This window comes from Gymnogyps californianus, chromosome 8 (assembly GCF_018139145.2).
Source record: "Gymnogyps californianus isolate 813 chromosome 8, ASM1813914v2, whole genome shotgun sequence".
NCBI classification, from domain to species: domain Eukaryota; kingdom Metazoa; phylum Chordata; class Aves; order Accipitriformes; family Cathartidae; genus Gymnogyps; species Gymnogyps californianus.
In genome coordinates, this window is record NC_059478.1 from 20515641 (window position 1) to 20541842 (window position 26202).

Genomic DNA, 26202 nt, shown 5'->3' on the forward strand with positions numbered 1-26202 from the left:
TTCCCAGTGGGGTGAGGAGGAGGAAAGGAAAAAAAAGTAAAACTTGTGGGCTGAGATAAGAACAGTTTAATAACTAAAGTAAAATATAATACAATACTAACAATAGTAATAACGAAATATAATAATAATAGTAATGAAAAGGAATACAACAAAAAAAAGGAAGGGGGGGTGGGTGATGGAAGAAACCCAGTGACGCACAATGCAATTGCTCACCACCCGCTGACCGATGCCAGAGCCACGATCTGCGCCTCCCGGCCAACTCCCCCGTTTATATAGTGGGCATGACGTTCCATGGTATGGAATACCCCTTTGGCTAGTTCGGGTCAGCTGTCCTGGCCATGCTCCCTCCCAGCTTCTTGCACACCTGCTTGCTGGCAGAGCATGGGAGACTGAAAAGCCCTTGGCTTAGGATAAGCGCTACTTAGCAACAACTAAAACATCAGAGTGTTATCAACATCATTCTCACACTAAATCCAAAACACAGCACTGTACCAGCTACTAAGAAGAGAGTTAACTCTGTCCACTAGCAATTGGACTAGTCTGTGTGCAGCACCAGCCCCTACGGAGAACAGCATTCCAAACCCAGTAAAAATATACCATATGGATGTCAAGCTCTGAAGGTATCTTACCTCCTCGTTTTGTGTAGGATAACCCACCTCATGAACTCTAGGAACAGAACAGCATACTCTACTCTCATAATTGAAAAGCTACACCGCTAGTTCAGATTCAACAACAGTCTTTATTAAAAGCACCTCATTAATGTTCATCACCACCCTCCACCAAGACTGTAGCATTTAAAATTGTATATAGTTCATCAATCTGTTATTTCTCAGAATTAACAAAGCAGACTTGCCAAATTGTCCGAAAGCAAATACAGGATACCAAATTTGTTTCCACCTTCTCTTATGCTTGCTTCACATGCATTCACTTGGATGTAGCTTATTGAGTTCCCTCCTAACACTCTACCCAGCCTACACAGAAAAGATTTATAAATCTAACCTAAAATCAGTTTCTCTTACTCCTTAATTACAACAACTTCAGCTAGAAGATCAAAGCTTTATACTTCGGTGGAAAATTTGCAGCCTTGTAGCCATTCACGTTGAAACACGAAGTTTCTCTTCCTTCCTTCCTCTAAGGAAAAATGGGTATGTATATACTCACCCTAAGAAAAAGAAAAGCAAAGCTGATATCCTAAGCACAAATTTTGTTCTACTTAAAGCAACGAGCCCAAGGATTATAGACAAGAAAAGCATACTTTCAGTAGAATTCCAAACAAAACCATAACTAACAACCCTGACGATAAAATGCTGGCAGTCACCTGGAATAGACATGAAAATAGCAGGGCAACAAACTCAGCATGAACCTTTAAATCTTCTCCTTGTCTACAAAGACAAATTCTTCTCAATACTATAAAAAAAAATGCAACCCATGTTTCTTGGTAAATATTTTAATTCTGAACATCATATATGAGCATCATTGTATGAATATATATGTTATGCAGTGTTTTTGAAAACCAGAATCTCTTTCTCCTTCCCTCTCATTTGGACAGTTTTTATTGAAATTATTTGTTTCACTCCCTTAAAGGAGTGAATTCACATCTAGAGATACAAGTATACAGACACTCGACTGGGACACAGCCATTTGGAAGCTAAGAGGCCACATACTCACATCCGGTACAGTCTGCAGTGGGGCCAAGCTCAGGTGTTCTCTCTGCCTTTTTTCAAAGTATCCTTTTGCACCTTTGGTTTTGCAATCAAATAGCTCTTTGATATAATTTTGTCCCACTATTATACATTCAAATATTTGTCAGTTCAGCCCGACTGCTCAATATGCCAAAATTTCTAATCATACATTCCATCTATTTTCATTAATTTGTAAGTGTAGTCTAAAAATAATTGGTAGCCTGAAATTTAATATAAAACTAAGGCTTAAATATGGAAACAATTTCAAATAAAACTGTATTTGTTTAAATTAAAAATAAGACTTATTTTAGTGTTTCATATGCTTAAATTGGCATCCTCAAGTTCAAACATTGTTAAATTTTTTTTTGCATCAGCCAAGAATAGATTAACATCAGACTTCTGACAGTAAAGAATTTAAATTGGCTGACATATTACAGATTAAAAGAATAAAAAGTATACAGAAACAAAAGCCACATTTATTAATGTCTGATTTTTGTCCTAAGTCAAATAAACCCCAAATTAGGGCCTCCTAAGAAAATATGTTGATTCAAAAGAGTGAAATAGATCTTTTAAAGATATGATAGTAATATTTACACCAGCAACTTTGAGATTAATTACTGATGCAACAGGTTGAAATACAAAAGATAAAGGAAACTATGCTTTGTTCTTTGCTCACAAATAATTAGTGAGCTCTTAATACACAGCTTAAAATTAAAATATTTTCCTATTCTCTGCCATTGAGTGTCCACTTCAGGAACAACTATGACACAAACATGGGGAACATACGATACTAGAATTCACCAGAATGTCACTGACACTCAGTCAAAAATAAAAATTTTGCAACAGAACAAGGCGAAGCAGAGGAAGGGCTAACAGGCAAGGAATTGAGTCCTGAGGCAAGACTGCATTAGGGAGCTGACACAGGACAGAGGTAAAACCAAAACAAGGAGCTAAGGATGGACCGGATGAGGGCTCTGCATCCAAAACAACTACTGTGAGTGGAGGCAAAACGTGAGTTTAAGTGTAAGGTATAGAGCAAGAAAAGGCATCTTCACCAGTATTTTCCCAAACAATTAGAATAGTTTTATTCCCTCATGTTAAAAAAAAAAAAAGGTCAGGTGCCAACTATGGCCTCATTAAAAAAACAGAATCGGACAAAAAAATGAGAGATGTTGTACAACACAAGTCCCCAAGAGCATAGGCAAAATTTTTCTAGATGAAAAGAGGTCTGCCCTATCACTGTTCATGGAGAAGAATAAAAAAGCCTAACTCCTCATTGCCCTAATTTTTCAGCCATTTAAAGGACAACACTCTGTCTATATACAATTCCACCCTTAATTCTATTTTAGACATTAATTTTAGAAGGTCAAAGGCCAAAAAATGATTCAACACAATCTCATTATCTCAACTGTTTTCATTTCAATTCTCAAACTGAAATGAAAACTGAGTTCAGTTACTGACTGCCAACTGTGCATAAATGAAAGACGAAACACCCACTTTAATATTCTTCAATACTTTAGCAACTTCTGACTTAGCAATAGCTGACTCAGGATATGAATACCGAACTACAGATACACTTTGGGCATGCTGAGAAAAAAGAATGCCTCATACACTAGTGTTTGTTAAATCTGTTTTGCTATCCTCCTTAATTTGTATCTGATGTTGCTACAGATACTGATTGAGATGTTTAAGTTGTAAAACTTAGTGGCTGCAGCATCACTAACATGTTGATGCCTTTATAGGAAATTAAAAAAAAAAAAAAAAAAAAAAAGAAAATCTGACCATGGAGTGCTATCTCTTCAGCCAGAGACAAGACTGCAGCATGAAGAGTGACTTCAGAAAACCCCCACAGCACTACTGCTATTTGGCTCATAGGCTAAGCAATGAAAATATGCGCAGTCTATTGTGGATTGTGTTTGTCAATGTTCGACACCTAAGGGTACTCCATTGGATCCCAAATTATGATGCAGTTCAGACTGCAAAGATAATTAATGTTCCTTTATCATGTTTTGTTAAATACTGATATAATCTCTGTGGTGCTGCTTGTCGTTGGTATTTTTGTCTTTGTAACTCTCAGACTGAATTACTACAAATGGCAATTACACAGGTTTACATGCAAAAGCCAAACTACAATGAGCGTACAACACAACTGCATACTCAGATGCAACCATGGAACCAACCAGTTCAGTAACATTTCATCTGCTCTCCTTAGATTTATCTGTCTTATTTTACAGCTGCCTTCAACCCAGAAAATACTAAAATTCTTCACTGCCTTGAAGATTCTCTTACTTTATCCATTTTCATGACTATGACAATTTGGTGAGGTGAGATCCTGCTAGAAAAGTCCTAACATTTAACTTGGACCACATGCAGTGGACATAAAGAGATCCCAATTAACCATTACAAAAGAAATATTAACTTATATAACTTTTGAGCCATGACTCCATGATTACAGAGTAAGAAAGGTGAAGACTGTTTGCTTTCCATTAGTCAATATATTTTTAAGAAGAGACATTTAATATGTTTTGAAAAGCTTGTAACATACATGGAAACAATTATTTCTTTGGTGTTGAATATAAGTTCACAGAGAAAACATTTACAAAACAAAATACCACAATACAATTCTGAGCTCGTGACTTACAGCATACATCTCATTTTCCTTTGCAATATTGGAACATTTTCAGGACTGAAATGAAGAAGATGGAGTCTCCCCAGCTTGCTCATTTTGAAAAAGGATTTACACAATCCACCTGAGTTTTATTTCAGTTTTTTTGATTAATAAACATAAAAGCCTTGAAACATGGCCAGAAAGACCAATGGATAATACAGGACCCCATCAGGAGGCACTTCACCCAGAACTACATAGGAAACCTGCTCTGCAAGAGAAGCCAAAAGTTTGCAAAGTACTTTCCCAGAGTCCATTTAGATTTAAAAATAGATAAGTAGTATTATGATACAGCAGTCACATGTGGTACATTTGATCTATTTTGAGCTAAAATTAATAAGCACTTTGAGAACGTGAAGTAAATTGATATACTAATTGCCATAAAATAAGGTATAGTTTTCTCTCTGTAACAGATTTGCCAATTTAAATGCATGACTGGAGAAAAACGAAGACACACATTATTTTAAGTTACTAGAAGTGTTACTATAAGCCTACGGTGATTATAAGAAGTCACTTCCCTGTATTGCTGTATGCCTAAGTCTTCTAAAAAGTTAATTGTTTAATAAATATTTGCAGTTAGTTGCCAGTTTTCAGATGAAAGGTGCTTAATAATGCCAACTAATTTTAAAAAGCTAATCATTTTCCTAAAAGCTATACTTTCCCTAACAGAAATTCAAAAATGGTTAAAAGCAACAGGACTGTTAAGCCTGATTGCATTGCCTCTGCCTTGTTTTTCTGGAACATCGCGACTGAGAAGTAAGGATTTAGACAATCATATGATTCCCAAGTTGAACAGCCCAGATTTTCAGTGCATCAAGCCTAAGTAGGAAGGTCAACAAATACTGTGGTTTGACCTTGGATAAGAGCCAAATCATATCTACAATTTTCAAACTGTGATACCATAGCCTGACACATTTCTGTTATTGTTACAAAACACAGACGGGTGGGCTTTTAATGGGGTTTTTAAGAGTACTTCTTAATTTAGCAAAAGAACTTCCTAATAGTTCCGGTGAGCAAAGGCTTATCACCAGTACCTATTCCCTTCTCATGATCCCAAGTTTTCTTTTTTAAACTTGAGGTAATATCTATACAAATTGATGTCTTCTCAAAATTTTTAATAAATTCCTCCAACTTGAGCATAAAAATATACAAGCTACAAACTTTGCCACTGAAAAAGCTACTGTACTACCCCTTAGCTTTATTGTACATTCGACAAATAATAAGCAGAAATTCAACTGACATTGGATAAGTGAACTAATCTGCTATCAACCTATTGTCATACTAATTATGAATATTTATGAATAAATCAATAGTAAAAGTTACTATTAAATAAAGACTAGTAAAAGTTACTGCCTTTTTATAGAAGACATTTACAAATCAAACTGTATAAACAAGTACTTGTCTATAACTTAATTCAAACAGAAAACTATGTTTTAAAAACATTATTTATAGTTTATATTTTGGTATTCAAAAGCATAAAAAAAGTCAAAATTAGCATCATTTTAGTAACCTCAGCATGGCCCCCTTTTACACATGCTTTGTAACAACAGATACAGTCACGTATTCATTTTTCCACAGACCTGATACCTCCTGCAGTACAGTTTACTGAACTTCCCTGGTAGTCATTCAGGATTAGGTGGTGAAGGAAATGTATCTGTAGGGCTCCTTTGCGTAGGGTAGAAAGATCTACACAACTCTGGGAAGCAGCAGGACATGCTGATGATGAAGGCTACTGAATGCCATCCTTGAGGAGTGGACACTATCCCTACTCTGTGACAAGTTCCTCAAACCATACTATTTTCAGCTGCGTGTACTGCTGCTTTTCTATCCCCCATGATGACCAAATGATATTTGGGTGCCTGTTTCACAAAGAAGAAGAAACAATTGTAACTGCCACAGAAATCTATGAATTTCTGAAGCACCTGAATTTCTGAAGCACCTGAATACTTCAGAGGATTTCATGTATTATGTGCCCCAAGAAATAAAGCCTTTATCACATCAAACAGGGCTCCCTAAATAAAGGGAAACATTTTACCTTCATCTCTCTGTGCCTTAGTTCCCTATTCGTAAAATGGGAATAAGAAAACCTCCTCATTTAGCAGGATATTGTAAAGGTAAATTCAATGTTTGCAAAACAGTCGTATACTAAGATGATGATTTCTGTAAAAAGCTCCCAAGGAAAAGAATAATGTGCAGTACATAAGGCAGACAGACGTGCACTGAAAGTAATAAAGAAAATGTAAATAAAACTTGCTTAATGAGTACTGCTCAATGTCCTGTGAGCTGAAAGTAGCAAGATCCTTTGGGGGTGGGGGGGGAAGAAGCAGCATATAATCATGCAATTTACTCTGACAACACATGGGTGCAAGGGAGCTAAAATACAGTCACCCAGGTAATTTTAATTCTGCATTTCCTGCCTTTCAAAATTTGATTTTGCAACATTACTATTTTTTCTTTCTTTCTCATTTTGATTACAGAAACTTAAGAGGTTTTTAAAAAAGAAACCTAAAAGCCAAGTATCACCTTGTGGCATTATCTAGATTAAGAGGTGGTTCATCAGCAGACTCTCCCATAAACCTCTGTCACATCAGCTATGAAAGTGTGTCTCAGAAAATTTTTCAAACAGAAGAATGGCAAATTTTGAAAAGACTGGGTTCCTTTCATATTTCTGATGACAAACAGTTCCATTGATGATCTTGCCTTCTTTTCAGATTTCTTCCTAATCCTCACATTTACTTTGCCCACACTATGGTTCTGAATGGTACCCAGTACATCTAGTCACAGAGTCTTATGATTCCCTAACTCATAACAAACACAGGAATAAAACAAAGTTGTAGCATACCAGCTTAAGAACTCTGTAATGTCAAAATTGCTAAGATTTCAAGGCTACTTAAACATTTCACTTTATAATACAATGGAGAAAGGTGGTCCGATACTACATTGAAGAATTATTTTGTGTTCCACCAAGTGATTAGAATGGTAAGAACATGAGTGGGGAGGAAACTATGGTTTAATTTTATTATCTATCCATTGTATTGCTAAATTTTTGGTAACATATCAAATAAAAAAAACTTTCACATAGAACTTCAATAGAAAACAGTTTGAAGTGATGTGTGTATGTGTGTGTGTTATTGTATAAATTCCAATCTGAACAAAAACATAATGGAGACAACACTAATCTGGTCGAAACAGACCTAGATAGAAAGACAGCTTGAAAAAAAGGTGCAACAAAAAAATGAGTGGGTGTATGTGTGTGTGTATACTAATTACATCTGAAAGAAGTTCAAGAAGAATTGTAAGAAGAGTACGTAGGAATAAGAGAAACAAGTTCAATTCCTTAATAAAAACCTTCCCCCTCCCCCAATGACACCAATTTTAATTTGCCCAAGCAAGGAATCCTGCAATTGTTATCAGAGCTCTACGACCATAAAAGTTTATTTTTAAGCTGACTCTTTATTCATGGACAATAAAGGTCTGACAGAACTGGAAGTCCTGCACTAGAATTTTTTTTAAAGCTTATAAATTTATATAAGAATTGCAAACTTTCTTAGTAGCAAGAAAGCATCCGTTTTGCAAAATAAACTGACACACTGTACATCTGGTGGCATGTGATCACAAACTCTGAGAAGTAGTTTCTATAGAGAAAGCATATACTGGTATTTAACTGCCCAGGAAAGAAAACTGATGTATCAGTTGAAAATTCATGTTTTAGCTTGTTGATATAAATAATAAACCACAAATCAAAACCAAAGAAATATGACTAGGTAGTAGAGCAAAATAATCTTCAGGACAGTACGTATCATTGCAGCTGTCAGTCAGTCAAGAAAGAAAAAAACCATGCCGCTTACACAAATGCACATTGCTACCTAGTTGACCTGAGTTCGTTACCTGCTTCCATCATCCACTCACCACTTGAACAGAAATAGGTGGCATGCTGCTCTCTGCATATTATCTTGATTCAATCTTGGGTATTTACAAAGAATATATAAAAGCCTACCTCTACAAAGAAGAAATTAAATGGAGAAGTTCATAATAAGGCTTCTTTAGCCATGCTCATCCAAAAAATACCTTGCTACGTTTTTCACAGGCCATGTTCCACTGTTTGCTCAAACTATATCACAGCTTTCTTGCTGTGTCTTTGATTCCCCTCTCAAAAATACACATACACACATCTTTACCAAATGTTATCCAGGTACACTCCTCAAGCGCTGCAGAATAGGAAAGCTGCATTTCCATCCTTTGCTTTCACCAAAAATTTATCCAACCCATAATACCACAAATGTGATAGCAAGAAGGGGCAGCAAAAGAAACGCATCTCCAAAGGGTTTGCATAATCCTATTCTTATCAGGCAAAGTAAGATATCGAAAACCACACTGAAATAATGTAATCTTTACTCTAAGCAAAGCAAATTTTAACTAATATCTAGTAGTTAGAAATACTAAAACGCAAAGTTTTTAATCTGAAATGGACACCAGTGTTTACTATTTAAAACATCCCTATTATCCTGAAATATGAGATAAAAATAGCTTCTTGAAATACAAAGAGTTAAAAAGTACCCTATGACACCTTGTTTCAACAAGATGTACGTGTCCTCTTTTTTTAAAAGTGGAAATGTCTTCCTGATTACCTGAACAGGTGCAGGATTTGAGGGGTAAAGTTCAGTAAGAATGACAATCTTGGCAGTCTGTGGTAGTTTCTATACTAGATTTTAGAAGACAAAAGATAAACCAGACAGACAGACACATGGTGTATGAACACCTGCTGGCAGGAAAGATACATCCCAAATTCAACATTTTTGTTTAGTGAGAATACTAATAGCGCTTGTGATTAAAATCACTTAATGGAAAGAACTTAACAGAAAATACTCTTCAATAAAGAAGATATTCACATTTTTTATGTTGCCACATGTACTAAAATAGAAAACACTGAATTAAGACAAACTGTCTCGATACTCATAAAATAATTTGTTCCTAAGCTAGACTCTCTTTGTTAATAAATTGCAAAGTAATACTGCATCATGCAACTTGAATTAATGAAAATGTTGGACCTACATTGTCTAACAGAACACCAGAATATCTGATTTCATTGTAAAAAGCTTGTCAGTTTCTTAAAGTGAAAATGACTTCTTAAAAATGCTTTTGTTAAGAGGCTAAAAAATTCATTGAGGTAAGAAAAAAAATTAATTGTACCATACTAGTATGAACAAGTGCCAATAGAAGAAAAGCAGATCCCTTACCCATTAATGAAATAATTTAAAAAATTCAACTTTGAACACAAATGTTCAATTTTTTTCTACCCTTAACCAGACACTCGAATTACAAAATACAACTACCTCACCCCTACCACTAGACTGCCAATGATTTATGGCCTATTTACAGGGAGGTTACATATATCCCATTATCTCCTGATCAAAATTACTACTGTTTGGAATTGTAGTATCATCCATACATTCCAAGATTCAAATGAAAAAATTAAAAAATTCTATAAGAGTATAAATATTTCAAATATACTTTATTTTCTTTTATATAAGTGAATAAAACAAATATACCTGATCAAAAAACCCCACAACATATTAAAAGACCTTCCCTTGAAACAGGCCTATTATTTTGGTCGCTTTGGCAAAAATGATGACCAAGATGTGAATGGAACAATAACTGGCCATCGTCTCCATTCTTTTGTGCATTTACTTGAAAAAAGGTAAACCGATCTCCGATTTCCTGCAGTGTCTCACATAACTCTACAGAATATTAATGTATATTACAGAATTTTAAATTACTAATACATGAATGCTTCAAGTGGTAACTGTTGATATATTAACTACCATTTCTTCCCATTTTTTTAATTTCAACTGAAATGTATCACTCACCAACATTGTATTTGTCAAAATACAACAAAATGTTTACAAACAGGGATCCTACCTAGAGCATAATTATATTTGTTGTAATAAAACTGTTACCCTTCTCCTCGCTTTCTCCAACCTGAAAAATCATGAAGCGGTGATGGTGGGGAATTTCCTCTTCCCCTTGTTCAGAGATTTTCCTTCAGTTATTATGTGAATTCCATCTATACATACAGTATATGCATACTTCACTATAAAGAAGCTATAAATATTAGGCTACTGTTATGACTACATTTTTGCCTTCTTAAATTGTAACAACTTGAAGGACCAGATTCATATCTGCTTGTAGGTCATCTTTCAAAATTGTTCTAATTTTGCTGTCCCTTCTTAAATACTGTCACCACTGAAGAAGTACTTGAGAAGAACGATTAGCTGCAAGTACTTTTTAAACAGCAACAATGTCTAATTCTAAGCACATTATTTTAGTACTTCATATAGTAGTCCTCTAAGTTCAGTTCTAAATTATCCAATGCTGTGACAATTAAGCTGTGTTTAGACCACAAAACCACACCGGTAAAGAACAGACATCTATAAAAATGAAGTATTGTTTTCGTTTGTGGTTCCAGATTGTCTCCGATCAAAGGATACTGCAAAGTTGCTGCTGCTGCAGCAGACAAGTAACTGTGATTTGGATAACACTCCTCCAAATACACAAAGAAACAAGAACCTCCCAAACAGCAACAGATGTCAGCAGCATCTGCAATTTAATCTTTCATGAGAGAAAATGCTCTGCCATATGATGAAGCACCAGAAAAAATTTAATGCTACCTTTTATTCAATAGTTCTTGATGTAACCACAAATAGGGAGATTTACTGTTTCATCATATTCTTGGAGCGCAAGTAAAGGTCCAATGGCCTCTTGTCAGCGAGGAAGCAAGGGTCCCAAAGAGGAGTAACATTAAGAGATTTGTGTAACAGAGGATGATCAGACCTTTTTTCCCACCACATCAAGAAGTTAATGCTCCTTATTACCAATAAAGAAAAATTGGGCTTTTATGTGTGTCAACAGGTTTTTTTGTTTTGCATTTTTGGGTTGTTTTTTTTTTTTTTTTTTAACACATAACACCAGTGTACTTCTGTATTTTGGAAGAGGAAAGATATTCCTCATGCTATAATGCTATTGCTGCTACCTATATCCTCAGTAAATACTTAATAGGGACTAATAACACTATTTCTTTATTCTATTCTTTATTCTTGTGCATCTTCCTTCTTCAGTATTTACTACTACTGTGACACTCAGAAAACTGCCAATATTGTGTCTTACACCCATAATACTGAATATATTCCGTCTTTTGCAACTGCGGCATACATTTTCCATAAACTCACTAAATGTCTCTGTTTTTCATGATTAAACGTACATTCAACAAGAAATCAAAACTGCTTTTCATGTAACTCTTGCGCTCTTCAGGCCATCCAAGCACCACCATGCCATTTGAGAGAAATTCAAATTCTCACCACTGCTCTATTTCTCATAAATATACTTGATCTCTATTCTCTCCTCCCCAACTTGCAGTCGCTTTCTATACACCCCTCCCAAGTGCTGCACAAGTAACAAGCAATCTCAAGCTCAACAGACTTGCTTTGCTACTCAGCTTCTCCACAACGCATCACAGAATCATAGAATACCAGGTTGGAAGGGACCTCAAGGATTATCTGGTCCAAGTTTTCTTGGCAAAAGCACGGTCTAGACAAGGTGGCCCAGCACCCTGTCCAGTCGAATCGTAAAATTGTCCAATGTTGGGGAATCCACCACTTCCCTGGGGAGATTATTGCAATGGCTGATTGTTCTCATTGTGAAAAATCTTCCCCTTGTGTCCAAGTCCAAAGGGACTGTGTGTGAAAGGCTTGCATTTACATGCTTTCCATACTGAACATCTACTACTCTGTTTTCCCAGCCACTGCATTTTGGGCTAGTCTTCTTAACAAGACTGGCAGCAGAACAAGTAAGTTTGTATGTATTAGTGGAAATGAATGAGTCAATTTAGTTGGTGGAGAAAATTATAATGTTCTGAATAGAACTGTGGAAAACCAGCCAACTACTATTTTCTGTTTGGGATTATTTTCAGACAAAGAAAGGCAAAACTACCACAAGTTATCTTTTGAAAGAAAGGTCAGTAACGCTACAAACTTTATTTTCACCTCAAATGAAAAATATGTCCTGCAGAAAATCAGTATCTTCACCATTAAGTGGAAAATTCAGTTCAACTGCAGAAAAGGTAAATGCAAGAGATGCCTTCATTTTTACTGCTGAAGATCATACTAAATTTGCAGTGCTTATACCTCTAGCCTTACGGTATCATTTAAACTAGCTTCGATATCTGGTTCTTTCACATCTCTCATTGTGCTACTGCACAAATCTGCATGTCTCTTTTCCTCCTCCTGTTACTCCCTACTCACATGCTGTATCTAAAATGAGTGTGTATGTATTAGTCATCTTCCAGTTTTATTTGTCCTAACAAATACTTGAGTACATTGTGGAGTAATTAAAAATATGAAGAGGAAGGCTGGCGATCCTTTCGATAACTTTGTCAAAACAAATTTTGCTCTGATGACCATGAGGGCAATCACATTTAACAGAACTAAGATGTTACAAATACTATTTTAGTCTCCGTAGTAAGCAAAAATGGGGCAACTTGCTGATAGCATTTGAGAATGGCATGGTGATGCATATTGTTACAGAAGTCAGTTAGCAGCATCCCTGGTTGAAGGGAAGGCCCCAAAGAGCCCCTCAAATCAAAAACCGTATCAGGCTAACATATCTAAAAGCTTAGATCAACACTGTGCAACACTAGCATTTTCTCCTTCCCTTCAGTGAAACGCTTAGTACATTTTCTTCAGTGGCAAAATCCACTTACAACAATGTTTCACCCTGTCTTTCACATCCCTCCTTTGTATCAGTCCAACACAAGGTGGGGCCACATTTTGAGAGGTCCATGAAATTAATGGGTTAAAACAGCAGAGCCTGGTGGGAGCACGGGTTTTAACCATTTCGGTGACACCTCAGAGCAGTCCTCAAATAGCTGTATCAGCACAGGAGGAGCAGCAAATTGTAGCTGCGAGCAGAGCAGCAGGGGTGATCAGGGCAGGAATTTTTCAAGTCAGCTTTACTGCCAAAGAAAATTGGTCAGGTAACTACTCCATAAGCAGCAAGTTGAAGAAAGTTTCATAATTATAGCCTCAAACCTCAAGCTGGAGATAATACAAACATGTTTGGGGTTTTTTTTCAAAAGACATCATACCAGAAAAATCAGGTTCTGCTCTGAAAACACAGTTCTTGCCCAGCAGAAACTATAAAGTTGCTTCTAAAAGAGGTCCTGAAAAACCATTCTAAGTAATACCAACAAGTAATTGTGGCTATAACTGATTTAGAAATTCAATGAAATCATCATACAACACTGTCCTACAGTTGAAAAGCACAACAGTTGTCTGGCCAAATTATGTTCTCTATTCCTGCTGTCAATTACTTAGCAAATGCTTTTCTTTAATAAATGGCATAGTTCCAAGCATCTGCTTAAAAAAAGAACAAACAAAACAAAAACCAAAAAACACCACCACCACCACCAAAAAATCCCAACTTTTCTGAAGGGCCTAACTTTATAATGTCAGTTTAGCTCCTATTTAGCAAGCTTCTAAAGAGACACCATCCATTAAAAAAAAAAAAAAAAGTCCTGTTTGAAGGTATACAAGTAGCGCCTATGATTATCATGATAAAAAGATCAGACAAAAAGTACCGCTTTGGTACAGAACACAATGGACTTCTTCAGTGCAATGTAAAAGTGTCTTACGTCAGACTACAGGAAAACATAGGCAAGGACTGCTAACAATACAGTTAAGTGCACAAAGAAGATTAGGACTGTAGGTAAATAAGGGACTCACCACAACCGGTATCAGAGGAAAACGCTAAAGATGGATGAAACTATGTAACATGCCAAGTATACCTGGCATCTGTGGCAGAACCAAAACACAGAACGTGGCTTTGGGTATCTGGCATGAAGCTGGTCACCACTACCCTGACCTGCAATGCCACCTCTACAGCAACAGCGTAACTCCTGGTTACAAGACCGAGGGAACTGCAACACCAGCACAAGATTGTTGTCCCTGTGATAGACACATGCTTCCCCACATAGTATTTCAGTAGGCTTCATGACATCCAGTTCACCTTCACACCTCATCTTGGAAAATTCCACTATGCACTCATACTTCACCTTCTCACCTTTTGCCCTGCCCAGACAGCAGGAGACAGGATCTCCTACCATCAGGAGAGGCAAGACGCCAGGTGGACCGGCTTGTACTCTGGGCTAAATCCAGAGCCCAGCCAGGAAAAACACTTTAAGGAGATGGGCACATCCATACTGCTGTTCATGGGGTCCCGAGAGTGCACGTGTGCCATAGCCTGAGTGGGACAAGTGGCAACTCCTCCTCCAGCTTCACCAAAACCTCTTATTAAGATGCTCTTCGCTCACCTTTATACACTTTCCCTCTAAGGCTCTGTGTGATGCAGGATCTCTTCATCAACTCCGCTGGTTCTGACCAAGCTACAACTAGGAGGAAGAAGCTTCACAGGATGACCCTGACACCCACGGCATTTACTTCCACCTCCTCAGGCAGAGCACCTCTGGCCAGCGTTTATCAGCTCCCTCTTCCGGGACAAGAGAACGTGGACAAGATCCAGTCCATACTCTGCTGAGTGCTCCCTTTGGCTCCCTATTTTTACATTTCTTGACCCACACTCCTCCTCCTTTTACCAGCTGTTGCCTGGTTTCTCTCCATTCTCTTTTTCTATAGTTCCTCATTCTTGAGGAGGGCTCTAATGTTTTATTAGGAATAAATTGGTGTCTGTCCCTAGGGAAAAAGACAATAGAAACAGTGACTCGAAGTGGCTGCTTAACAAAAGCAAGAACAGGGCAAGCATAGGACACTTCTCACTTCCCATGCCACACACAATTTTACAGCTCATATCCTCTACCTGTTCTAGATAGAAGAGATGTCACTTACATAGCAATTCTTCATATGGAAATCATTCAGTACCTTTTACCATCCTTGCCAACCTTTTCCTGAGTGTTCACCTTAGATGCAACATGATTGATATGTTTGTTACCTACAAATGGTAACAAATGTTACTCAGCAATGAAAACAGGAGGAAAAAAAAAACCCCCACAACTGTGGACACACTCATTTAAAGTTCAAGAATGTTCTACCTTGGAGTTCAATATAAAAACCCTAAGTTAATATGCAAATGAAATAAATTCTGCATTTGAATACTAAATGAGCAGTTGGATAATGATGTAGGTAGAATTGCAAGAGCAATCTTTTGGCAGAAAGCATGTCATAACAACAGACAAAATTTAGACAGAAATTGAACTGTTCTTAGGTATTAGAGCAGTCTGTGTGAAAAACTGAAGCTAATTTTGGTTTTGTGTCAGTTTTGCATCTGATTGTTAGTCCTCAAGAAATTCAAAGAGAAAAAAAAAAGCTAATTTGCAAAAGAACCAGTGGACACCATAAGAACCATTACAAAGCACTACACACCCTGAACCTCCCAGGCGATTCCACCTCCCATGAAGCTGCTGTAGACTTAAACTAATTGCAAAACTTATTTGTTTTGCAACTTGATATTCATATGGGCCATTAAATTAAGCTAAATGATCTAGCACCTTATTTCACTCTGAAGTTCAGTTCACATAAACAAGCACCACTAAAATGTAGATTTTTAAGCCAAGGGAGAGAAACTAGCTTGACCACAGGATGCACTGTTGCAGTCTATTGCTTTAGGATATTTAACACCTAGTTCCCAAAGCAGAGTACCAGTGCTGGGATCTACAGTGGATGCATAGTCCTGGATTTCAATGAGATCCCCCCCTTCTCATTGCACAAGTTTTCAAAAGGACCAAATCTATGACTGAAGCATTGAATTTTTAAAAACTGCCTGATATAAAATAGTCCTCAACAAGTCAATGAATACATACCTCCTTTCATCATAATGACACCTGTTAGAAGGAAATACCATGATCTTTCAAATTGGTTAGGCATGATTTTAGCTATGTAATGCTTTTTCTCTCTCTCTCTCTCACCACCTACCCTGTTTTTCAATGAGAAACTCTGATTAAAACCTCCAGGCTCCACATTAATCTATGGATCAGTTAATAAAATGCTTGAATACAGGTAATTTGCATTAAAAACTTCACCTTAATGATAGACTTTGGTGCAGTTGTCACATTTTCTCCCCGTGCAAAGTAAGGCTAGACTATCATATGCTTAACAATCAGAATTTAAATATACAATAAACCTATTACTGTTAGCTGCTACAAGGAAAACAAAGAATTTCAAACTGCCTAATATCATAGTAATCAAAACTAACCTTAATTACTATTACAATGCACCTGCTGATGTACCTGAGTACATACACCCTTAATTATGTCATTTCAAGAGAGGGAAGAGCAAACAGGTTCTGGGCACAGGCAAAATAACAATCTTTTCTATCTTTAAAGTTTCCATCTTCATGCCAGAAATGCAGTTTCCTTTGTTTTAATTTCTTGAACCACACTGCAGCTGTGGAAGTCTGTGCGTTTATAGACGAGTGCTAACAGCAAGTGCAGTAGGTTAACAAGTACATACTTGCTGGAAGCAGCTTAACTTGAATGAAATAAACTAAACAAAAAGTTCCCGATGTCCTCTGTTTAAACATTACAGTATTTTAACAAAAGGATAAAAGTTAACAAGAGGCAGAGGGATAACAAAACTAACGCTTACCTTTACAAATCACCCAGCAGATTAGATATTCATTCATCTAACAATGTGTTGAAGGAGGATTTTCTATGCCTCGTTTTAACAACACAGGTAAGATATCAGACTAACACTGAAATAGTAAATCACACAGATACCATATCTCTCAGAAGAAACAGTCAGTGCAAGTCTCTGCCCTTCCTAAGGAGAGAATTCAGGTCAAAATGCTCATCAGGCTTTCTCTGGTAGAGAACAGCTATGTCATGGAAAAGATTTTTGCTTTCTCAGAGTCTGGAGGCCCATTTATCTCTAACATGCAGAGTATATTTATATACATCTATGATTTTCTAAAACCCTCAAAACTACAGATAGATGATATCCCAATGTAAACAAACACCGAAAACAAACTGGTTGTTTAGTCTGAAGTCATGAGAATTGTCGCTTTTTTAAAAAACAAAAAAAACCACTCACCAAAACCCAAAACAACAAGGTTTTACCATGTAGTAAAGGAGTGGAAACATGTCAAGCAACCCATACAGTTAGCCTAACCCTTACTACATGTGTATCTAGGAATATATACCAGAACTCATTATATCACAAGCTAGCAAGCCCTCTATGATTATAGATGAACCCCTCTGGTCAGGGAAAAGCAGAAAATAGTTTAATGAATGAGAAAATGAATTAATGAAATAAGAACTTTGGTACATTTCTGAGTCTGAATATCAAATTGGCAAAAAGAGAACTGAAACTAAATACAAAATGAAAAAATTAAACAAAAAAAATCTTCTAAAATATTATTGTCTTAAAGATCCGTATGATAAGCATGGAGATGGAAAGAAGCAATGTTTTGCTATATTTTTTCCTCTATCTTCATATAACTCTAAAAGCTTGAAAAAGCAAAGTCCAACTGCTAGGTGCTAACATCTCTCACTAAAAACTTCAAGCCTTGAAGTAATTCATTATATGAACAAAGGCAGACAGGAAAGAGGTAGTTTGGAGTAATCATTTTTCCAAGAAGTCAGCAGGATGAGGTCTTAGGAAACTGTTGAGTTAATCTAAGCGCTCAATGCTAAGAAAAGAGAGTCCTTTTTCTTGCCGCCTCACCATTTCATTGCCAACAGTGCTTTCAGTGCTTCCTTTGAATCTGTCTCTTGCCATCTGACACCTCAGTGAATTGATTTGGCATGCAAAATAATTATAGATAACCCAAAGAGATAAAAAAGACATAGTTTTCTGTCTATGTAAAACAGCTTATCAATGGATCGGAAAAACACTAGAATTGTGACCCATGAAGGGTCTAGGAATAAAACCAGATTTTTCAACAGCATAAGCCACCAGATGGGCTCAGCTGTTTTGCGAAACCTTACTCTTAGTCGACATTATTCTGCTGTGACGCTGAAGAAACAGCAAGCAGGATGCCAAAGAGACAGGCTCAACCAAGCACTGAAGAGACTGTAGTTTACCCGTGCTGATCGCAAACACCACAGGCAGGGCTACCCCAGTATCTTCCTTTTAGGTCCCTGCATAGCAACGTCTACAAACATACTCTCAAATTGCTTTATCCTGATTCTCCCGCTACACAGACTGAGAGTCTCACTTTCATCTTTTACTTCCCATCTGTCTGTATTCACTTTATTACGCAAACCAAACATGTGGGTTTCTGAGAATAAATTGTCTGTTTTGTGCTTGTACAAACAAAACAGGGTCCTGATTCACAATTAGCCCTCCTGACCACCAGAATAACACAAATAAATAAAATTACACAGAGGAATGTGTGTAAGCCTTTCTTAACTGTACTGGGGGGGCGATTAGAAAAAAAAAAGAGGAAAAAAAGGAAGGTGATTTTAGTTTTGCAGCTCTAAGACAACACATCTCTCACTTCACTTACCTCCTCACAGCTCCACTGCTACTTTGTCCTCTCTCCCATTCCGCAGGAAGCATTTCTACCTCACAGCATAGAAACTGTGTATGGTAGGAAAAGACTTGCAGTACAGCCTGAAACCACAGCTCTCCGTTTGGCAACAGCAGTAGGTCAGGCAGCCCCTATTTTGTGCCTGCTATCCAGTCTCACCTCTGTGCCATATCCCACCTGCACTGGTACAACTGTTAGCGTAGCTGCAGTGAACTAGATCAGGAAGCCGATCCAGGTTAACTAAAGTCCCTTCTGCTTTCCCTTTTCTGCGGGGTTATTTTTAACCTAGATCAATCTCAAATTCAGTTCACCTTGTTGTCTCATAAATAGTTGCTCCAGCACACTTGAGGGCACAGAGGCAGGAAAAAAGTGGCAGGGGACAGAAAAACAGAACTGCAACTGAAAGAAATGCTTATGAAACAACACCTTGCACCTGTACCAAAGACAAAACTTGAGAGCAGCACTGCAGGGCAGACTCTTTGCCAAGTTCTAGCCCTAAGTTTCACTAGTTTATAAGAAAATTCCCCACCGACTCAAGGTTCCTAACACTGAAAACTCTGCAAGCTTAAATGACCAGAAGCACTGATGAAGAAAAACACTCTACTTGAATCTGATCCGGAACCGACCTGCTGTGTAGCAGAGACAATATCCTTTATTAAACTAACTGCCGCAGTTTAAAAAAAAAAAAAAAAAAAAAAAGGCTTCTGGGCAAACAAGTCCTTCATGATGTCTATAGTAAGGATGCAGGCAAAACACACAGAATCTGACAGCCATCCAAAGACCTTTCCACAGCTCTGTCCAAAGGAGAGACGTGTCAGTTACGGAAGAACTTAACTAACTGGAGAAGACTCCCCGACAGCCCGACGCATGGTGAGGAACACAGCCCTCCACTCGGGTAGGGCAGCCCACGACACCATAACTTGCAGCGTTGTGTCCTTACAGTTTTTCCACTTACTTCTCTGTCCACGTTCTGCTCCCTGTACCAATGAGACAGTTAATTTTTGCAGCACAGACATAGCCTTAATTACACTAAGGAACAATGTGACTGTTGCCAAAAATATGAGAAATCTGAGTATTTTTCAAGATACTACTTTTGATTGTGTCATTTCTACGAATGTGGATATACGGGTAAGCGAACGAACACTAAAGAAACCCAGCAACATGGGAATGTCAAGTAATTTAAAGTATTCTGTCTTTAAAGGAGTCTGAGCCTGTAATAAAGACCTAACTACAACAGCTAAATACATAAACTAACTTAGCACTCGGAGGTCCTTCTGACCTTTTGTTATGCTACCATGTGGCTATCATTTACTGAGCGATAGCCTTTCTCTTTGCTAGTCCAAGCTGTGAATAAGCATTTTGTTTTTAATTAAAGCAGTATTTTCAGATGGTGCCTGTTTTCAGATGGTGCATACCGGTAATCTTACATTGGTGATTACAGCAAAAGAATTTTTAGATATTTCTTCAGCAAGTAATTATAACTACTTCTGATTTTCAGATAATGGAGTTCCTTATTGCTGAAATCTAATTGATCAATAGTGAGACAATACAAGCCTAAAAATATAAGGAAAGAAGCTTTAAATACACTGTTTAGAGATGTTATCCATACAGTCCATTCCAGCATCACTGGAATATATATTGTTAATTACTCTTTCTACAATACATACTATAGCTGATGTTCTAAAATGAGTAAGCAAGGCTCCAAAAGCTATCCATTTCAAAATCAGAGAGCATAGACACAATGAGCAAAAGAAAAAAGACAACAGCTGTTGAACAAAACCACACTCAGATAAAAACACTGAAACAAGAGTCTCTGAGAAAGTGACTGGGAATCAGCAAGCTTGGAATAGTAATGGACACAGAGCTTTTTACCTCTACTTCACCGATTTTAATCTAATCAAGGACAGCAGTGACAGAGCTCTGCCTCATCCCGTCTTTACAAGAAACAAACTTGTGGTCTCTTTTGGTCCTCAATGAGTAAATACAGCAGAATGACCCAGCACTGAATGCACATGAAAAATAAGAAAAAAAGATCTCAGTTCTAAGAAACGTCCCCTGAGGAGGTTAAAATCTACTGGCAAAGGAAAATGAAGAAGGCTGCATCTTCCTGTCAAGCACATTTCAAAGGAGCACTACTTACAGAATAATTATAAGAGTTAAAAAGGGAAGAATTGACTGTAACAGGAATTCTGTCATACTGAAGATACTGTAGTGGGAACACTTTGAGGAGGAGGAGGAGTGAATGAACATAAAACTCACATGCAGAATACACATCACACACGCTGTACTTGGCTATTTAAAGACCACAGAAGTCGAAGTTAGTAAAGTCATGTTAGATTAATCAAGTTCCTCATCCACTGGAAGCTGGAGATCTGGCTACCAGGTAAGAAGACATGTACAGAATTACGTTTTGAAAAGCATGTATAGTTTAATTTTAAACATACATTTTAAGAGCAATTTACTACCACATATTGCTACAGAAAAAGCAGCAAGGACCATTTGAATCCTGACTAACACAACTCAGAAGCCAAGCCCGTGTGGTTTCAAGATCTAAAGGAAGAAGAGAAAGTACACAAATCTTCCAGTCACCAAAGAGTGTATTCTAATCACCTGGTGTCTAATCCAGTTTGGTGGTTAAAAAGAAAGAAACAGACAGTATCACAGCTAAGTATTCTTGAATCTAGGGGGAAAAAAACACCAAACATAACACCAAGTGAGAATACTATTCATTTCTAAACAAACTTCTTGCTGTCATGTATGACGTACCTTGCATGTCTAAAGGGGCAAATAATTCTAAGCCATACATAGTAATTACTTCAAAAATCTGTATTATTGAGTTATCTGAAGAAAAAAAACCCCAAAACTTTCTACAAACTTTACAATTTGCAGGGCTGACACTCATTCCAGTTTAGAAAATAGTTCTAGTAAAGTTAAAACATTCCTGTTTCATATAAAATCAATAATGATCTTGAAAGTAACAGATTCACTTACTGGATTAAAAAAATGCTATGTGACCTTCTTTAAACTCAGAGAGGTGTTGTAGTTTTGTTTCTTTTATGTTGTGTGCTACTTTAACAAATGATTCCAAGATAATGAATATTAATAAAGCTAACATTTTCCTACATTAATTGCAACAAGTTAAGGTAGACTCCCCGTGGCCTTTTTTCTTTAAATGTAATTTACCACATGTTGACATTTTTAAGTCATAGGTTGCAAAAGAAGTTTTTTCAACTACTGTAAATTGAGCAGCTGAAAAAAAAAAAACCAACCAAACAATGAAGTGAATAATTAAATGAATATTAGGATGAGGGATGAAACTTAGAGAAACTTTTAAGACAACTGACAATTGTGTCTCTTCAGATTTCAAATAGAAAATACCTATATTATTATTCTAAAAGACCCCCAGAATTTGTAGGCTGCTGTGCCCTGTGGAAAACCATGAACCCATTTAAAACAGGTACAGAGTTTAAAATGGGTACAGAACCCTTAAGCTTCTCTTTAGTAAAGATCACTTTTAATTTTGGTCCTCCAAATCAAAATCCACTGCATATTAGGAGGGCCTGGAACAGAAGGGCATAGAAAGAAAATCCTAACAGACTACACCGAAGCTTTCAATCTTCTGTATGTACACATATGTGTCTTGCCCTCCCTGCTGTGCAAGCCTGATTCACTTTTTTGGTGGCTAAACTTAAGAAACTTAACGAGCATTCAGATTTCATTCACCTGCAACTTCTGCCTAGAAATACTCTGAAATATTTGCTCCTTTCTACTACTGGTGTTCACATACAACTGGTTTTATTCCTCTTCATAGCCTGAGTGAAGTAACGAGTACTGAAGATATTTGAATATACATGGAAAGCTAAAACAAACAAGAAGAATATAAGGGCCACGGTTAGGTGAACAGCATTTACTGTGCTGACCACAGACAGTGCAAGAGGTCTCAAATTACACTTCACGAACTAGTAAGTATAGTTATCAGTGGAAGCTGCGTTACCCTTCATTGTTCTTTCAGGGACCTTAGCATGTCCTTGATCCACATAATACCATACGCTCCATGCATGGATCAAGGGCATAACATCACCTTTACAAGTCAAACCTGGATGTTTTTCTGTTAGCACTTCAAACAACTTCAATTTCAGTATCCTGAAGTTTGGAATATGTGCTACTAAGGACATTTAACACACAAAACAGGAAAACTGGCTCAACAATGCGAGTATGTATCAGATATATTAAAGCTCCTTCACATTTTATGTTTCTTTAGTTTTTAGTTGCTGTGTATCGTATGACTAGATCACACACCAACCTTCACTGCCAGTAAACCAAATATTGCTTCTAATAATTTATTATGTGTATAGTATTCAAATACTATTGATCCTCCACAGTAAGCGAATCCTGGTCTTTCCCAGCAGTATGTTAATGATGATCAATTTCTTCTAGTTACAGAAGTTCTATCATTACAGAGCTTTTTGCTGCTAAATATACTGAGTAATTCAACATCTGAGCTTGATGTCTGTAGCAGCACTTCATTTTTAAACTCTAACAAAGGGAGAGAGAGGAGTTCTGAAACAAGCTCCTTCTGCAACTTAAAAATCACTGTATTTGGTAATATGAGAAAAGAATTAATTAAAATCAAGTAAACACTGTGTGGTGTAGTGTTATTTACCTGCACAGACTAACAGCAATACAGCTACTATAAAGTAAAAAATGCAGTGTTTTGTCATCTGAAGTACTTCAAACAATCCACACCCTCTCTCTCTCTTCACTTCATAGGTAGGCTAAAATACTTCCTATCAAAAATTCATGGACTCAGCTAAATAAATAAAAAAGAAAAACACTAAACAATAATGGTCAAACACTCACAAAACATTTGAATTGTGAAATCTATAATGAGATAAGACGCAAGAACTGAAAGGCAAAACCACACAGCAGAACTGGGTAGGTGAAGCAGAGCCCCTTGTCCCACAGCTGGAGACACCCATGCAGATCCCTGGGAAGCCAGAGGAATGATGTGTGGGCAGGCACCGGCCTATGCAGATTGGGTTACTTGGTTCTACCCCAGACCTCAGTACTAAACACACAAAAAGTAACCAAACTGCAAAAAAAAATAACAAAAAGTAACTTCGATGTTTCAACTTCTTTCCATTTTAATAACGCCCAAGGAATTTCCAGTGACAAAGGGTATTGTTGCAGGACCACTGAGCTTGCACAACTGACTGCTCTGTACGTCTTGTCTTTTCTCTTATCCATCACAAACCTAACCGAAGTTTTCCACTAGAAGCGAAGTAAGGAAGTTAACTTACTATAAATAAAGTCTAGGGTTTTTTTTCCCAACAATTGAATCGGCTTCATATTATTTAAAGATTATGGTGAAATACTTAGGGGAAAAAAACCCCAACAAAAAGCACCCTGCGACGGCAAGTTAAGATCAATGCTTTTGTCTTCCATTTTTACCCAGGGATCAGGAGAGCAACGTGTGTACCGAGCGCTCTCCCAGCGCGCTCCCGAACGATGTAAACACGCCGCGGGGCTGGGGCTGGGCCACGGGGAGCGGGCAGGACCGGCGGGGTCACCGGGGCTGCACCATCCGGGCAGGCTTAGGAGTTTCTGACCTACATTCCCCGCAGCGGGAAGAAAACCCTCCCGCCACAGACGGAGCGCAGCGCGGCGCGGCGGGCGGCCTCCCCCGGCGGCAAGGGTGTGTTCAGGGGTGGGGAAAGCGAGCTGGCCGGGGTGAGGATGCAGGCTGGAGGCTGGCGGAGGCGCTGACACCTGCCCGCCGCCACCCCGGCCCCGCCAGCAGCTCCTCCTTCGCCGGGGACGGACACCTGCTGCGGGACAGCCGGACGCGCGGCCCGGCGGCGGCCTCGGCCCGGCGGCCGCGGGCGGATTTATCCCGCTTATTTCCCGAGACGCTAAACCCCGCGGCGAGCGGCTCGGCGGCGAGCCGGGGCGGGCGGCCCGCGGCGCCGAGCAGGCCACGCCGAGCTGGGGGCCGGCGGGCGCGGGCGGCCGGGCCTGCGCGGGGCGGGGGGCTCGGCGCCTCAGCCGCTAGGCCGCGGGGCCTGCGGCGGCGGCGGCGGCGCGGGGCGTGCGCGCCGGGCCCGGCCCGCCGGCCCCTCCTCGGGGAGCGGAGCCAGGCGCGGGGCGGAGGCGGCGGATCCCCCTCACTCACCGCTCTCGATCTCGTTGCCCTTCTTGGCGGTGGCTGCGTTCCCCATGGCCGGGCCGGGGCGGCGCGGGGCGGGGGGCGGGAAGGATGCCGGGCGGCTGCGGCGGGCGGGGGCAGGGCTCGGCTGGCGGGGCGGCGCGGCCCGCGGGCGCGGCGGCGGCGACTGGCTCCCCTCGCCCCGCGCTGGGTCTCTGTGTCTCCGGCCGCCGCGGAGGAGGAGGCGAGCGCTCTGCCCCCCTCCCCCACCCCGACACACGGCGGAAATGACGGCCGGGGCGGCGCCTCCTCCCTGCTACGCCGCCCGCCGGGGGCGCGCGGGGCGCGGGACGCCGCCGTCCACGGCCCCGGCCGCTGCCGCCGCCTCAGGCGGGGGGGGGCGCCGCCCCGGCCGGAGGGAGGGGGGGGCTGCGGGAGCCCTGGGCGGCGCCCGCCCGCGCCAACAACGGCTCACAGCGGGCCGGGGCGGGCGGGCTGCCCTCGGCCTCCGCGTCTGCCGCTGCGGCGGGGGCGCGCCCGCCTCCGTGTACCCCCGGTCAGCGCCCGGCCTCGCAGGGCGGCGGCGTGGGAGCGCCCCCGCTCCCGCTGCCCGGAGGGCCGTCCCGCCCGCGGGGCGCAGCGGCTCAGGCGGGGGCGAGGCGCCGCCGTGCCCAAGGTGACCCCGGGAGGCCGAGCGCGCCGCGGCCCTGCGGCTGCGCCCGCCCGGCGCCGGGGGCTCGGCCGCCTCGCCCTGAGCATCCCTGGCGGCCCGGGGACACCCACCCCGCGGAGCCACCACCGCGGGGCCCGCGGCCGCCGGCCGGGCCGTCCCGCCCGGGCCAGCACCCCGGCAGCGTACACGAGGAAAGCCGCACTTGCCGCCTGTTCACAAACTGTTTTTACATGGCTCAACAGACTAGAGAAAAAAAAAAAAAATACAGAAAGCAAGCGAGCTGCCAGCAAAGATTTTTTTTTTCCTCCCCCCTTTTGCTGCCACTCATGTCATAAATAGCTACAGCTACACATTTTCAAACGGTATTGTGACTTTCAAGTTGATGATAGCTCTCTTTAAATATATATATTTACCATGTGAAACGTTTTGAGTGTTTTAGGTCTGGAAGGAAATGCTTATCAAAAAGAAGGCTCTATTTTATGTGCCTTTAAGTGGAGAGCGT

The 26202-nt window shown here is 39.7% G+C and overlaps 1 protein-coding gene across 1 annotated transcript in view; it reads right to left on the reverse strand.

Annotated features, from left to right (window-relative positions):
* The window catches only part of PRKACB (protein kinase cAMP-activated catalytic subunit beta), a 74008-nt gene extending 48830 nt beyond the window's left edge, over positions 1-25178 (reverse strand). Inside the window, exon 1 of the mRNA XM_050900971.1 lies at positions 25055-25178. Coding sequence (XP_050756928.1) covers positions 25055-25100 — 46 coding nt within the window. The 5' untranslated portion in view covers positions 25101-25178. The remainder of the gene's footprint in view (positions 1-25054) is intronic.
* Positions 25179-26202: the final 1024 nt, after the last annotated feature.